Genomic DNA, 15469 nt, shown 5'->3' with positions numbered 1-15469 from the left:
AATCTTCAGATAATTTAGCTGCCAGTCTCTAACAAATCTCTCCTAAACATGTGCATGCAGCAATTTTTTTCAGAAGCCAAATGTGTTAATTTTTACATGAACAGAAAAGGGTATTTGCCTGACCCTAAGGTAATCTTCCTGCTAAATTTCAAGTGCCTGCTCCAAACCATAGAAGTGCTAAAGCATCTCACTGAAATAATTGTAAGAAATGGCTCAACCATTTTTGCTGAAACTTTCCAGAAAATATCAGTCTGAGGCAGGCTCATCCTGTTTACAAGATGTGCAGTTTGCAGATATTTTTGTTTCTATCAAGAGCCTTTTGAAACGATTCAGTTTCAGAAAGAACACATCAAATATTATCCAAAGTATTTTTTTTAAGTGCTTCATGATTTCTGTGCTAATGAAAAGTGCCAGATTGATGTGATAGCCGAAGTCCTATAATTTATACCTACAGCAGCTGATGCACAGGGGAATTTCCTACATGGCTCTCCTCACAGATGGCCTCAACCTCGACTTTTAGAGACCAACATCATGTGTGAGAGAGGAATTCAATCTCCAGGCCAATTTGAACCTTGAGCTCCCTACTGAAATTGCTGAAGACGAGATTAATCAGTGCTCACGGTGATGCTAGTTTTGATGAAATAAACACATGTCCACTAAACACTGACCTGACACCACCAGATCCTTTCAAACATGGCTCCTGTTGACTTGGGCCAGATTTAACATGGTGATTCAGGTGAACAGGTACTTGAGAGCAACTTAGATTTAATGTTTCAAATTACAAATTGGGTGCATAACAAGAACAGGGAAATGAAGTCATGGCAAGCCAGCAAACAACAAGGCCACTGCAAAACAAGAAGCAATGGTATGGGCATGGTAAAGTGGGGTGGGCCCAGCAAACCCCTTCGCTTGGAGTCAAGAAGCTGTGACTTGAATGGTGAAAGAATAATCTCCCCTGCAGACTTCTCAGTTGAGTTGTACATTATTATTACTTGGACCTATATAGAAGAAAGTGAATAGGAAAAGAAATATGTATGTCATTGAGGCATGATTGCATCAGCTCATTCAGAAGTCAGTGAACCTCCTCATTCCATTGCAGGTCTGTTTGCTTTACATCACATAAAACTCTTTTTTTTTTGAATATTGCTTTTATTTCCAGTTTCTACAATCTGAACAAAGATTCTCTGAGAGATTGGCTCAGAGAGTACACAGCATGTTTTTAGACCCAGGGACACACTCATGAGTTTTCCTTGTTTACAACCTTACCAAACAAACAAAAAGTCCTAACAGTCTGGAGTCCAAGCCCTGTTAATAGGGAAAGTCCATGACCACACAAAACACTTGTGATATGTACATAGTGCCCCATACAGGTTTCTGGGGGAAAGCCATCCCAGGACTCTCTTTGGATAGGCTGCCCATGACAGATGAATGATCAGGTTTCTTCTAGCTTTTCCTGCTCTTGGCTTAGTCTCTGGTGCAGCCGAAGGTGAGAGAGTGGGAATTCTTAGATTTCAGCTCTGCCCAGGGGCCAACTCAGTGCACAAGGCCTCAGCTCAGGGTATTAATAGCAGAACTTCCAGTACCAAGGACTAGAATACATCATTCCGGACAACAAAGACAGCTGCTAGGACTAGATGTCAGTGCCATTTCCAGGATCCGTGATTTCATTGCTGGCATGGGGCACTGCCCTATCAGTGCAGGAATTTTATATTTATTTTGAAACATGCCAGGAGATGCAGTTTGGTACATTTTAAAGCTGGTCATTGCCCTCTCGTTATTAGAGACCATGATACCAGTGGGAACAACACTCTCTCCAGCCACATCATCTCCTGTCAGAAGCTGGGTGCAGCAGAGCTCTTCCATAGGAAGACACCTGCCCATTCCATTTCCATATCAAACCAGGGGCCACCAGTGGAGCACTTCTGCAGGGAGGCATCTTTTCTTATGTCACACCAGGAGAAGTGGAATCAATTCCTGATTATAGGCGATAAAATGCACAGAAGTTATAAGTACTTTATTTCATCAGATGTCCTGCCAAGGCGATAGCGAACCCACCAGTTCCCTACTTGCTTTATTCTAGGGGATAATTCACACAGAATACACAACTGAGCTAAAGAGCTGAGATAGAGCTCCTGAAGTTGACTCAACACTGAGATTCTGCATAGAACCAGGAGGATTCCTGCTTCGCTTGTGTGTAGCAGGAATAGGTGGGCATCCTAACTGTTAAGGAATCTTTAACCAGGAGATAGTTGGGTGCCTCGAAATTGCACATCAACAACACATTGCTACACTGTCTCCAGTCCTGTGAGGTTACATAGATGTACGTTTAATTGCATAAGCAAAATTCTTGCCTTTCTCCTTGTCTCACCAACTGCTGATTCCATGCTTGCAGCCCTTTGGCAACACAATATCTTCAGTCATTTCACAGATCTTCTGGATTTTTTGCCCAGATTATACTGCTCAGAACTGTAATGCTACACACCTTTCATTGCATCTCTCTTCTCACACAACAATAGAGTGGAAAGATAGGAAGACAAAAGCCAACCTGCTTCATACATTTCAGAGCCAAAAAACTATTTGACCATCTAATCTGACCTCCACTATGAAGCAGACCATAGAATTTCACCCATTTACCCGTGTTGAACCCAGTAACATAGGTATGACTAAAGCATACCTTCCAGAAAGACATCCAGTCTAGATACGAAGACATCAAGAGATTGAGAATCCACCACTTCCAGAGTAGGTTGTTCCATTGGTTAATGACCATGACTGTTAAAAATTTGTGCCTAGTTTATAACTGGAATTTGTCTGACTTGAGCTTCCAGCCATTGGTTCTTGTAATGCCTTTCTCTGCTAGGTCAGAGAGAGACTGTTAGTACTCAGCCTTTTCTCCCCATGAAAGAACTTCTACACCATAATGAAGTCACTTCTCAACCTCAGTGCTAAGCAAAACAGATTGAGCTCTAAGTCACTCACTAGAAGGCATTTTTTTTTGGGAGGGAGGGTTGTTTTTTTACATAGATGTTCTATGTAAAAAACATGGGGGGGGGAGGGATAGCTCAGTGGTTTGAGCATTGGCCTGCTAAACCCAGGGTTGTGAGTTCAATCCTTGAGGGGGCCACTTGGGAATTTGGGGCAAAATCAGTACTTGGTCCTGCTAGTGAAGGCAGGGGGCTGGACTTGATGACCTTTCAAGGTCCCTTCCAGTTCTAGGAGATGGGATATCTCCATTATTAATTATTATTATTATATGATACAAAGACAACACACCTCCCAAACCAAACAACTAAGCTGTGGCAAAAAAGGGGACAAAATTAAAGATACAAGAACAGACACTGGGGGCAGGTGGTGTTCACACTGCGCATTTGACGGTCCCCCTGTAACATGCTTTGTCTATAGCTCAGTAATGAATGCCAGGCCCTTTCCAGTTCATATCATTCCTTTATGATTTTGAAGCACCTACCTTTTTTATTTTCTTCTTTTAAATACAATAGAACCTCAGAGTTACGAACACCTCAGGAATGGAGGTCATTATAACTCTGAAATGGTCATAACTGAACAAAACATTATGGTTGTTCTTTCAAAAGTTTACAACTGAACATTGACTTAATACAGCTTTGAAACTTTACTATGCAGAAGAAAAATGCTGGTTTCTCTTTATTTTTTAGTAGTTTACATTTAACACAGTACTGTACTGTATTTGTGGTTTTGGTTTTTTGGTCTCTGCTGCTGCCTGATTGTATATTTTTGGTTTCAAATGAGGTGTGTGGTTGACTGGTCAGTTCATAACTCTGGTGTTCCTAACTCTCAGGTTATACTGTACCTACTTTTTCGGGGGGCGGGAGGGGAGGAGAGAGACCAAGGGACAAAAGATGAAACTAGTGGCAACCAACCAAATCTCTAGCTGCCCCTGTGGCAATTTCCTTTTTCATCCCATACCCACTGTGTACATGGGTCAGTGATGTCCATGATGGCATGATCCCCTGTGGCTGGGAGCACAGCAGACAACTGCCTCAGTGTCATCTTTGTTCAAGGCGCTGGTAATATGCATCTCTGCACATGCTACAATCATTCAATTGTAATAATCGATCATTCAGTGACACCAACCACAATGCCTCTTTCGTTTCTTTTCCTCACCTCCGTCTTCATACCTTCTTCACCCTTTATTAAATTGTAAACACTCCAAGGCAGAAGCTGTTCTTTTAGTCTGCATTTGGTACAGCACCTAGCAAAACTGAGCCTTGATCCTTCCTGAGGCCTCCAGAAACTACAGTAAAACACATATAATAAAATAGAATTACTGAATTAGCAGATGAAGGAATGTGATGGGGTGTACAAATCCTGCACTGGAAAAGAATGGGTTAAAGAGCTACTTTGGGCCTAGGCTGCCCCACTTGCAATGCATGCAGGCACTGGAGGAGTTTAAAAGGGGAGCAGAGCAACTCAATCGTAGTCAGTCATTGGAGGTGAGCAGGCCGATGCTCTTAGCTTCTCAGAGGGAGTACTATGGAAGGGCCAGCTGCCTGGGACCCCTGACTATTAAGAACCTACCTGATCTGCTGAGGGAAAAGGGACTTTGGATAGCTGCAAGGTCTGGGATTTATCTTTTGATTTATTTTGCTTACATGTCTTTGCTTTGCCCTTCTGTGAGAGACTGGTAGGAAGCAATGCAGGGGAGCAGCAGCACAGTCCATTAGGGTGCAGGACCTTGCTGCCTACCACATGGCCTTGGATTAGGACCTGGTGGAGAGGGTAGGCCAGGGTTCCCCTACCAACCCCCAGATATGGCTGAAGGCAAAAAGCTACACTGGGTACAGAGGAATATGGACTAGGAAGACTCTATAACCCAGAGGGTCATGACTCTGGGACCTTGGCCCAGTGTGGCCTGGAACCTCTTTGCCTGACACTAAAGCTATCCTTTGTTGGAATCTGTGTACCCTGAAAGGGGTGGACACAATTCATGACTTGGCCAGAGGGCTGTCACTGAAAGGCAGACTACTGCTGTGCGGGAACAACTGTTAACAGGGGGCACAAGGAAAAAAGACAGCCTGTTTTGTCCTCACCAGCCCCCTAGGAGGCTCATGAAGTGAGTGATCACCTTCACAAGGGAACATAGTGCGATAGAGCCAGACTTCACTTTATACAGCATCACAAAAAAAAAAAAATCTTACTTGTTCTCATGGAACTGACAATCATTCTGAGCACACCACGGACTCAAATTAGATGAAAGGCCAAGAGAGCAATGACTAAGCCATTTGGGGCAGGAACAGTCTTTGTTCTGTGTTTGAATAGGGCCCAGCACAATGGAGTCTTGATCTAGGACTAGGGCGCATAACGGCTACTGTAATAAAAATAATTAATAATAAATGACAACATGGTGAGATAGGGCAAGAAGTTCAGTAGAGAGCCACATGGCTTGAGTGCAAGGTCCAGTCTTATTTAACTTCTTCATTAATGTTCTGGAAATGGGAGGAGACAGCACATTACATTAAATCTAACTGGGAAATTGTGAATAGCAGCAAGGCGAAAGAATTATCAACAAGAAGAGGTAGAAAATACAGGAGTAAAAGTAAATTCAACCTGGAAAATACAGTTACATCTAGGGAAAATCTAAAGACACAACTTATCTATAGCACTTTTCATACATAGCTCTCAAAGCACCGGGCAAAGGTGAGTCAGCATTGCTATTCCCAGTTCACCACACAATCACTTCCACAGCTCATTCAGGCCTTTGTGTCCCCTGATGCTACCAACACAATTATTAATCAGGTCCAATGGCAACAGTATTTTTTGTTTTCATAGTCAGTATTTCTCTTTAAATGGTAAGCTAGCCTAGGCAGTGGCTGTCTGTATTTCCTGTCTTAGACAGAGCCAAGCACGTTGTTGGTGATTAATAATAATTGTGTGGTATACATCTGTCCTCTAAGAACATAACACTGTGAACAATCTTCTTAAAATCTACTGGAGATCTGCAAGCTGGCAATCTTTTTTAGTCACTACTGGGTGAATTCAAAATCAGTGACTTAAGAGATAAAGGTTTCATATGCTCCACTGCTGAGCCTTTGAGCTAGGTGGTACATTTACCAATAAATACCTGAACAATACCTGGGCATCTTTCCTAATGTTGTCATGAAGATACAGCTGTCTCAGAAGGTCAATGTGTTGCACTTGTAGACCTTTCACTAGCCATCTTGGTACTGTTAGCATGTTGGACTGAGGTTAAGGGCAGGAAATGTAACTACATAGGTCCTGCAAGGGTTCCAAGTCAGCCTCTATATTATCTTTTCTGTCTATATGACACTACAATGCTTTCCGTTCTGTCCTACAGAAAGTATCATCTATGTTCCCCTTTGACCTCTACTAACCATTGTTACTTTAGCTTTTTTCACATTCTTTTGGCAGTCCTTAACTTAGCTTTTAGTTTCCATGTAATATCTGATTCCCTTTTCCTGTGTTTCACTCTCCCTTTTTAAGCTTCTGTTCCATCTTCCTGAAAAAACATCTGTAATTCTGCTCTGTGCATCACAGCTGACAGTACACTGCATCACAATTGGCAGGACAGGACCACTGCAGAGCTGGGCTTGTGGACCATAGACCTCCAGGAAGCAACCAAAATTCTCTCCTCCTCATAGTTACTAAACATTCAGAACATCTCTCTCCTCCAAAAAGGTTTTCACAGTGATAAATGGCACGGTAGTTGAGCTGCTCAGATACAATGGTGATAGGAGGCATCAAATACCTATATCAATAAGAGACTGGTTGCAAGATGACACTTCTTCCACAGGTCTTGCCCCTTTTAAATAAGAGGCTTCCTTGTTCTCTCACAATTACCAAGCTGTGAGACCAGCCAGTGCCGGTTTTGTAGCGTCTACTGTTCCAGGACCTTTAGCTTTGAAGATGTTTTAACCATATGCTCCTCCCAGCTGTGGAATTCTCTTCCACCTCACATCCATCATTCCACCTTTGTCATTATGATTAAATGAAACTTTTGGAAATAAATAAAGAAACTCCAAGTGTTCAAAGAGAAAGGAAAGAGATCTGAAGTGGGGGACTGAAGCGTAAAGCCATATGGTGAGATTGGTGTGAGACCATGGAACAGGTCCAAGAAGATCCTCAGACAGATTTCATTATAATGCCCTGTCTCCTTCACATTCTACCTTAGTTCAGTATAGCTCTGTTTCTACAGCTCAAATTGCTCTTTCAGCCTTCTGAACATGTGCGCCCAGACTGAGCTTTTGGACCTCCCACATCTTTCCAGATGCCTCCAGTCTAACTCTTTCTAAGGCTGTGTCTACATTATGGACCTTACAGCGGCACAGCTGCACCACTGCAGCTGTGCTGCTGTAAAGCCTCCAACGTAGCTGCTCTATGCCAATGTGAGAGAGCTCTCCCACTGGCTCGATTAAACCACCTCCAATGAGCAGAGGTAACTATGTTGGCGGGAAAGCATTTCCCGCTGACATAGCGCTGTGCACACCAGTGCTTTTGTCGGTGAAATTTGTGTAGGTCAGGGTGTCTCCCTCCGACCGACAAATGTTTTGCCAATAAAGGCTTTGTCTACACTAACACTTTAGTGTAACACTGGGACTTGGCTCTGGGCTGTCGATTCCCCCTGAGCCATGACAGTGTTCCTGCTCCCTTCAGGGTCACACAGACTATGATCTTTCAAGTTCCTGCTTCACTAAGGCCTGGTCTACAACTGAAAGGTTTATCAGTATACCTGCATCAATTAGTGGTGTGGATTTTTACTAAAATAGTTATACTGGTATAATCCCCAGTGTGGCTGCAGTTGGTATAAAGGTGATTTATACCAGTAGTTATTCCCCTTCCTGTACAGAGGTAGCTATACCGGTAAAAGTACCTTTATACCAGTAAAACTACATCCACGCTGGGAGTTGTACCACTTTAACAATCCCGACAGAGTTAAAGTGGTGCAGCTAAGGCCACGTCTACACTATAGTGCCATAGCTGTCAGCGTAAGCCCATATGTAGATTCAGCCTTCAGTGATGGAAGGGGTTTTTCTGTTGCTGTAGGAACCCCACCTCCCCATAACAAGGGTAGCTAGGTCGATGGAAGCATTGTTTCGTTGACCTAGCTGTGTCTACACCAGGGGATAGGTCAGCAGAGCTATGGCGCTCAGGGATGTGGATTTTTCACACCCGTAAGCATCACAGCTATGGCAATTTAAATTACATGTGTTGACCAGGCCTTAGCCTCATGCTGGGACTCAGCACCAGCTCCCTGAGGTGGTGTCAGCTCCTGCTGCGCTGGAAGCAGGATCATTGCATTGCATAAAGTTTCCTTGTTTTATTATTTTATTGACACTTGCTTCTAAAAACCTTTGTCCCCTTACTCCCCTTGCTGCCACAAGTAGCTTTCCTCAGAGAGGGGCAAGGAATCTGGACATACAATAAACTACATAAACTGAGGGGAAGGGAAGGAAAGAAAACACCTGCCATAGAGAAAGAGAAACAAAACAAATCAGCTGGATCACAGCAATACTAAGAATCTTTATTTAAAACCTGAAGCAAGCTACTGATCTCTGAAAGGGATTTTACAAAAAAATCATATAACACTCCGATTTCTGGAGTCACAGCACAGGATATAACGTGTCCTAAACTAAGCTTGTGGAATCCCCTACAAATCAGCAACCCTGCTCAGAGCCTGGCTGGCCCATAATTGGATTCTAGACTGCAAGTGGGGAAGGGAAAGCAATAGCAGGAACTCATATGGTTGGGACCTCCAGCCCTTTTGGAAACATCCCATGGCAAAAACAACAAGTAGTCTGGTGGCACCTTAAAGACTAACAGATTTATTTGGGCATAAGCTTTCGGGAGTAAAAACCTCACTTCTTACTCACGAAAGTTTATGCCCAAATAAATCTGTTAGTCTTTAAGGTGCCACCAGACTCCTTGTTGTTTTTGTAGATACAGACTAACACGGCTACCCCCTGATACTTGATCCCATGGCAAGAGATGCTACCTACAAAGGGGGTGTCTGCTATGGTTATTATTTCAATAGTGCCATAAGTATGCTCAATCCTTTGGAGACAAAAGAAAATGCGTCAGTACCCTGACCTGAAGAGCTTACAATCTAAGAGCTTGATCCCACAGTCCTTGCTTGGATCAGCAGCTCTATTGACATCAACAGGAAAATTTGAGAATAAATTGTTTCCACCCTGCCCTCTGAGAACATGGAGTTGCAGCCTGGACCCCTCAATTGTGAGACTAGGCTGCTGATTCTATATAACAATCTACTAAAGGTGAATGGTGCTAGCACCCAGGAGGGAGAGGAATTATGTAGGGTGATACAAGCGAATATAACCAGGAGTAACAAGATGAATTTAAGACAGGGAAAAATTAAGATGACTGTTAGGAAAACTCTCGGTGAGATGCATTAGGCTGATTAATAGACTTGCAACCAAGGGAAGCTGTGAAGGATCTTTCTCTAGGGATATTTAAAGCTAGACTGGACAAAGCACTAGAAAATTCTTTTGTAGAGAACAATCCTGCATTAGCAATGAAAGACTGCCTGTTTTCATACATGAACATGGGTGTTGCAAACAGGTTTTGGGGATTGTGGCCACCTTCCTACGGTTAGAAGGAAGGTCATAAAATGTTTTCTGTTGTAACATGAGGTCAAAGTACAGAAAATGTTGAAAAGCCCCGTTTTAATAGAACTTTTCCCTCTCTGATATTTATGATTTTGTATAATAACTATATGTACTGATAGAACTATAAAATTAACATGGCACACAATACATGGATTAAAAACTGGCTAATTTACAGGTCTCAAATTGTAACTGTAAACAGAGAGTCACCATTAAGTGGGAGTGTTTCCAACGGGGTCCCACTGGGATCGGTTCTTAGCCCTATGCTATTTAACATTTTTATTGATGATCTGGAAAAAAGCAAAATAATCACCAATAAAGTTTTAAGGTGACACAAATTGGGGGGGGGTGGGATAAATAATGAAGACAGCACAATCTGGATCACTTGATAAACTGGGCGCAAGCAAACAATATGTGTTTTAATATGGTTAAATGGAAATGGATAGATCTAGGAACAAAATGTAGGCCATACTTAGAAAATGTGGGATTCTCTCCTGGGAAGGAGTGACTCTGAAAAAGATCTGGAGGTCATGGTGGATAATCAGCTGAACATGAGCTCCCAATGTGATGCTGTGGCTAAAAGAGCTAATATGATCCTGGGATGCATAAACAGGAAACTCTCAAGTAGCAGAGAGGTCACTTTACCTCTGTATTTGGCACTGGTGCAACTGCTGCTGAAATACTGTGTCCAGTTCTGGTGTCCACAAGTCAAGAAAGATATTAATAAATCAGAGAGGGCTCAGGGAAGAGCCATGAGAACGACTGAAGCATCAGAAAACATGCCTGATAGTGAAATTCTCCAGGAGCTCAATCTAGTTAGTTTAATGAACAGAAGATTAAAGGGTGATTTGATTACAGTGTAAGTAGCGACATGGGGAACAAATATTTAATGGGCTCCTTCAGTCTTGCAGAGAAAGGTATAACACGATCCAATGGCTGGACCTGAAGCTAGACAAATTCAAACTAGAAATAACATGTAATTTTTTTAACAGTCAGTAATTAACCACTGGAACAACTTTCAGAGTGTGTTTTGTTAGGGTCGGTGGCCTATCTAAATTCTTCTAATGGTACTCATCACTGAAGTATCTGAGCTTCTTCCAAGAGACAAACAAGTACCACAATAGGCCACTGGTCTAATTCTCTTTCATGAGGAATCCAGGGACATGGTTTAGGCTTGTGCTTTAAAATGATGAATACAACTGTTCATGGAAAGGAAGATTTATGGAATTGAAACAAGGCACCATGGGACAACTGCACAGCTAACCTGCAGTTAGCTGCAACCCACTATTGAATTATCAACAAATGCAGGGAATAGGAGTGATATTACCTACTCTCAGCTCCCCAATGCTCACAGTCCCTCACTTTTAATATGTCCCGTGCCTGTGCTTGCCCTTGCATTAAACAAACAGTATCTAATATCTCCAATCTTCTCTCCATTGAAACAACATCTTCTATAACCAAGAAGCAAATCAGCAGCTGGATGGAGTTTATCTCCTGCTTTGCCCACAAGGAGTGAAATAATAAAAAAGCAAGTTATTCCCTAATTATGTTTTCCCAGTGTCCCATCTTCTCTGTACGGGTTTTAGATCACAGGAGCTTCATGATAGAGTCTGTCTTTATTACTTGTTAAGCGCTACAGACTTGGTTTTGTACAAAGCACAAAAATAAGAATGTAAAGACACTAACTTAATCTGAACATTTCTTTCCCCTCAAATCCCTTGTAATTGCTCATAGATAATCCAAACTAGCCTTTAAACTCTGTGCCCCTGTATGAGGGTAACAAGACTCTCCCTCTAAGGAATTTCAATATGTATAAGAAAGACGCATGAGATTTTTCAGAGGGATTTATGTGGGCAGAGCTGAGATTTTCCTTGGGACAGAAAACATAAATCCAATTTGGGTCTCTCCCCAAGAGTAAATAGGTATTAGTGGATAAGACATGGACACTTTGTCTAATGTAACTATTCATCATTCATGATTTAGATTGTTCGAGAGCGTTTTGTTTGATTTTGTAACTTACTTTGTGTGTTATGTTATGGGTCTTCATGGCTGGCCATTTAATTTTAAAATTTTAATACAAAGAAAATTTAAAAACAATTAAAACATTTTCTGATATGTTCATAATCAAACCTACCCCTCACTCATTTGATTTATAGGTCAGAGAGAGCAAAGCAAGGGAAACATGCAAATCCATCATCTACATCTAGGGGTGCAAGTTCCACCCCATGTTGAAAATTTATTTTTGCTCTTAATGGATGGTCCTGTCTGGAGCTCCACCCACTCAGCCAACCAGTAGGTTTTGTAATGACAAGGGCCACCTGTTTGAAAACACCCAAGAGCTCACAAGGCAACTAGGGTTGTCAAGCAAGCATGGCATGGTTCCTTTTGTACACGCTATCCAGGCACATCTTCTATATATATAACCCAGAGTGAAGCTGTAGAGAGGTCTTTCAAGAGATAGGGAAACAAGCAGAGTACAACCAAGGATACAGGAAAAGAGAAAGCAGGAGACATCCCCCCCTCCCCCCCATCAATACTGCAAACTGAAGAGCAATCAGGGATAAAGGGAAAGGGTTGTGGGGAGAAAAGAACCCTCCCCAATATACTGCAGAGTAAATGCCATCAGGGATGCAAGGAAAGGTGGAGAAGGCAAACCCTTCGTATACATACCACAGAGCAGAGTACAACTGGAAATCCAGGGACACCCTCCCATATATACTACAGAGCAGAGTACAATCAGTGATAGAGGGAGACCCCTTCCATGTATACTCTGGAGATAGAGGGGAACCCCACTTATATATACTTCAGAACACTAAGCTTTGAGGAAGATAGGAAGAATGTGAGACAGGGGAAGTGGTTCAATCTTTAGAGAGTGCTTTGAACTCAGATAATACTCTATATAACTTTTAGTACACAGTGGAACATGGACTTTAACTTCAAGTGTCCTCGGGATTGCTTACAGTAGCTTCTGAAGCTGGATGCCCATGGACCGTATTCCAATATTTCCTCTCTGTCATCTCCCCAATGAAGACTTCTCAGAGGATATTTTAGGGCAACTTGATCCAAGCTAACTCTCAGAACTCCAGTCTGCACATTTTTGTCTAATTGGTTCTGCCAACCCCTTGTCCAGCAGGATAAATGGAGAGGATGAGGAATAAGGAAAGAATACTGCAATTCACAGGGCAAGACTAAAGACACTCCAAACAAGGAAGGACAAAAAGCGCTGAAGGACCATGCTGATAATGAGCCACTGGCAATTCCTGACAGGACCAGCACCACATTTGTTTCATTAGAAACAACATCTTGACTGCCAAGTCCCTCAGTGAGAGGCCTATAGGTGTTTTGCTAATACAGAATTCAAGTCCCACATTTCAAACCTTGTTTGCACTTGCTGTTCCCCTCCTCCTCTCCTGACCAGGAATCCTAAGCTGGCCTTTGTTTCTGTCCTTATGCTTGCCAAAGACAGATTCTTGCCTCTGCATAGCCGCAGTAGGACTTTTTCCTGTTATATTCAACCCTTTGCAACAAACAATATGCCCAAGTGGTGACCAGCTTCATAACAAAGACCAACACCTGCAAAACCACAAGGCTCTGTACACATCCCAGCAGATAACAACAGGTGCTGGGACAGGAGATGCGTGTGTAATAAGTACTCACAGCAATAGCAGGAATGCTTTAAAAAAGCTGCAGCCCCAACATCACCAGTTACTTTTTACACAGATTCACAAACATGATCTGGGGATGTGTGGGGCACACAGCTGGAGGACGGTAGCATCACGCACCAACACTGATGAGATGGTTATTGCCAAATGAGACGTTCAGTGCTGATGTACTTCGAAGTCCAACATTTCATAAACGCAACCAGCTCCGAGTAGAGACACCTCCATCTAGCTGTATCCAGAGCCCTTCTCTTGTGGTGTTTTAAAGAAGTTAGCTGGGGCAGCAGCAGTGGATTTCTCTGTTGCCTGGGTTCTGCCCGTCCAGTCAGAGCTCTGGCACCTCTGGGACTGTGTCGCTGGCAGGGATGAGTCTGCTGCATCCATGTGGACAGGTAAAGCTGCTGGAACACAAAACAGTAGGAAGAAAAGGAGAATGTGGAGACAGAGGACAGGAGAAAAAGTTAAAACTGGTAACCTCATAGCAACCTAAGCACTAATCATAGATTTCTATATGTTATTCTAGTGGCTACCAGAAGATCTAGAGCAGTGAATCTCATCCTTTTCCATACTGGAACCTCTCTCCCATTTAGCAATGTGTGTAGGGCAACGAGGTCACAACCCCAATACCTGTTTGTGACCCCCAAGTTGAGAAATCCTGACCCAGAGCATCTCTTCTGCAGGTCTTTTTTTAAAATTCAAGTTTGAATAGTTTGGATGAAAGAGGATAATTTAATTAGCACCAGAGAAGGTGAAAATAAGCTTTATGCGCTACAGAATAACGCATCCTGGGCAAGCACAACTGTTTTAGCATGAGGGACAGGGTGGAGTGATCATGTGAGCTCTATAAAGGAGAGACCCGCAAAGGAAAGGCAGTGATGTTCTGGTGTCCAAATAGAGAATGGTACAGATAAAGCAAATGCACTGTGAACCTCTGCATGGACTCAGTAGGGTAGACAGTGTATCACAAACAGCTACAAAAATGGGGCAAGACAGACCAGAGTAGAACTCATTTGCAATCTCCTAAGCCAAACACTTCAAGTTGGACCAGACTGGAACAGGTCAAAGTCTCTATACCTAAGCTCAATGGTCACCTAATGTCTGGACTGGACTGCAGCTAGCAGTTTAGAGGTAAAATGCTCCATATCCCATTCCCAAATCTCCATCTCCTGGGTCAACCAGTCCCCATTAACAGAACTTGATAGGGTGAATAATTGTTTAGAGGAATAAACTAAATGATACATTATTTCATTTGTTAGTCTTAGTTAGTTACAGTTTCTTTCTGCTTCTGTGTTTTGTACAGCACCAAGTACACAGCCAATACTTTTCTCACAACAGAAGAGAATTGTTCACATCCTTTTTGCATTCAGCCAAGCTACAGAATCTGGGACGTCCAATCTGATGCACTCCATTACAAACATCTCCTGACTCCTATGGCTACCTGCTCTAGCCAGAATTTGTGTTTAAAACATGACAGAATTCCCATCTGCTACTCTGTTTTCTAGCTGGAAAGCCCTGGCTTTAAGTCTCAGCCTTTCTGAGCACCTGAGTAAAAAGGACTTCCCAGCACATTTCTGTAGACAAGAGTCACTTCCTGAGGCACTGAAGTCACCTTCTGAATTCCTTCCTGTTGTAAGTTCTCAAGAGTTCTGGGGGAAATGCCCAAATCTCTCTTCTCCAGTGACATCTATTTTAGCAGTAGTCGCTAATCCAGTTTGCCTCAGGCAGCAGCGCTGTTACTGGAAATTTTCTGCTCCGAGAATGTGATATAGATTTGGATGCTCCCCTTAGCTTATTTGGTACATCCATGCATGCCTTTGAATATAGGTCTCTCTGACAGAACAAGTGTTACCAGACACTATTTACTGGGAATCAAGGGCATAATTAACTTAGCTAGCCTGTTAGGTTACCAAATAAATGGAGTCCCAGGTCTCTCCTTTCATTCCTGACACTGGAAAGGAGCGAGTGTGCGCATCTCACACGCTTTTAACAACATCTGCTGAATTCAGTCAAATTCAACTTAAAACTTTGTGTGGATGGGGGAGGGTGTGACTGGGAAGATTTGTAGCTGCATGTTTAAGAAAGAAGCTAAATTCATCACAATGACAGGGGAGAGTGTTGGCAGAGATTTGAGCTATTTATTCTTTTAGGAAAATCCTATAAAGAATGACACAAGGAAGCCTCTATCTGCAGACTTGTTCA

At 42.6% G+C, this 15469-nt stretch overlaps 1 protein-coding gene across 5 annotated transcripts in view; it reads right to left on the bottom strand.

The window, feature by feature from the left end:
• Window positions 1-1137: 1137 nt before the first annotated feature.
• The window catches only part of GPATCH2L (G-patch domain containing 2 like), a 49476-nt gene continuing 35144 nt past the window's right edge, over window positions 1138-15469 (bottom strand). For 2 of the 5 annotated variants that reach the window (XM_054027047.1, XM_054027049.1), the window contains one exon: window positions 13405-13671. In XM_054027047.1, the coding sequence (XP_053883022.1) occupies window positions 13499-13671 (173 nt within the window). In that variant the 3' untranslated portion in view covers window positions 13405-13498. Of the gene's footprint in view, window positions 5342-13393; window positions 13672-15469 lie in introns of those variants that run through there. The other 3 variants (XM_054027053.1, XM_054027048.1, XM_054027050.1) reach the window with 3 other exon arrangements.

The sequence above is a fragment of the Malaclemys terrapin genome, chromosome 4, assembly GCF_027887155.1.
Source record: "Malaclemys terrapin pileata isolate rMalTer1 chromosome 4, rMalTer1.hap1, whole genome shotgun sequence".
In the NCBI taxonomy this organism is placed as follows: domain Eukaryota; kingdom Metazoa; phylum Chordata; order Testudines; family Emydidae; genus Malaclemys; species Malaclemys terrapin.
The sequence above is the reverse complement of the archived record's forward strand: the minus strand, read 5'-3'. Positions and strand labels throughout refer to the sequence as shown.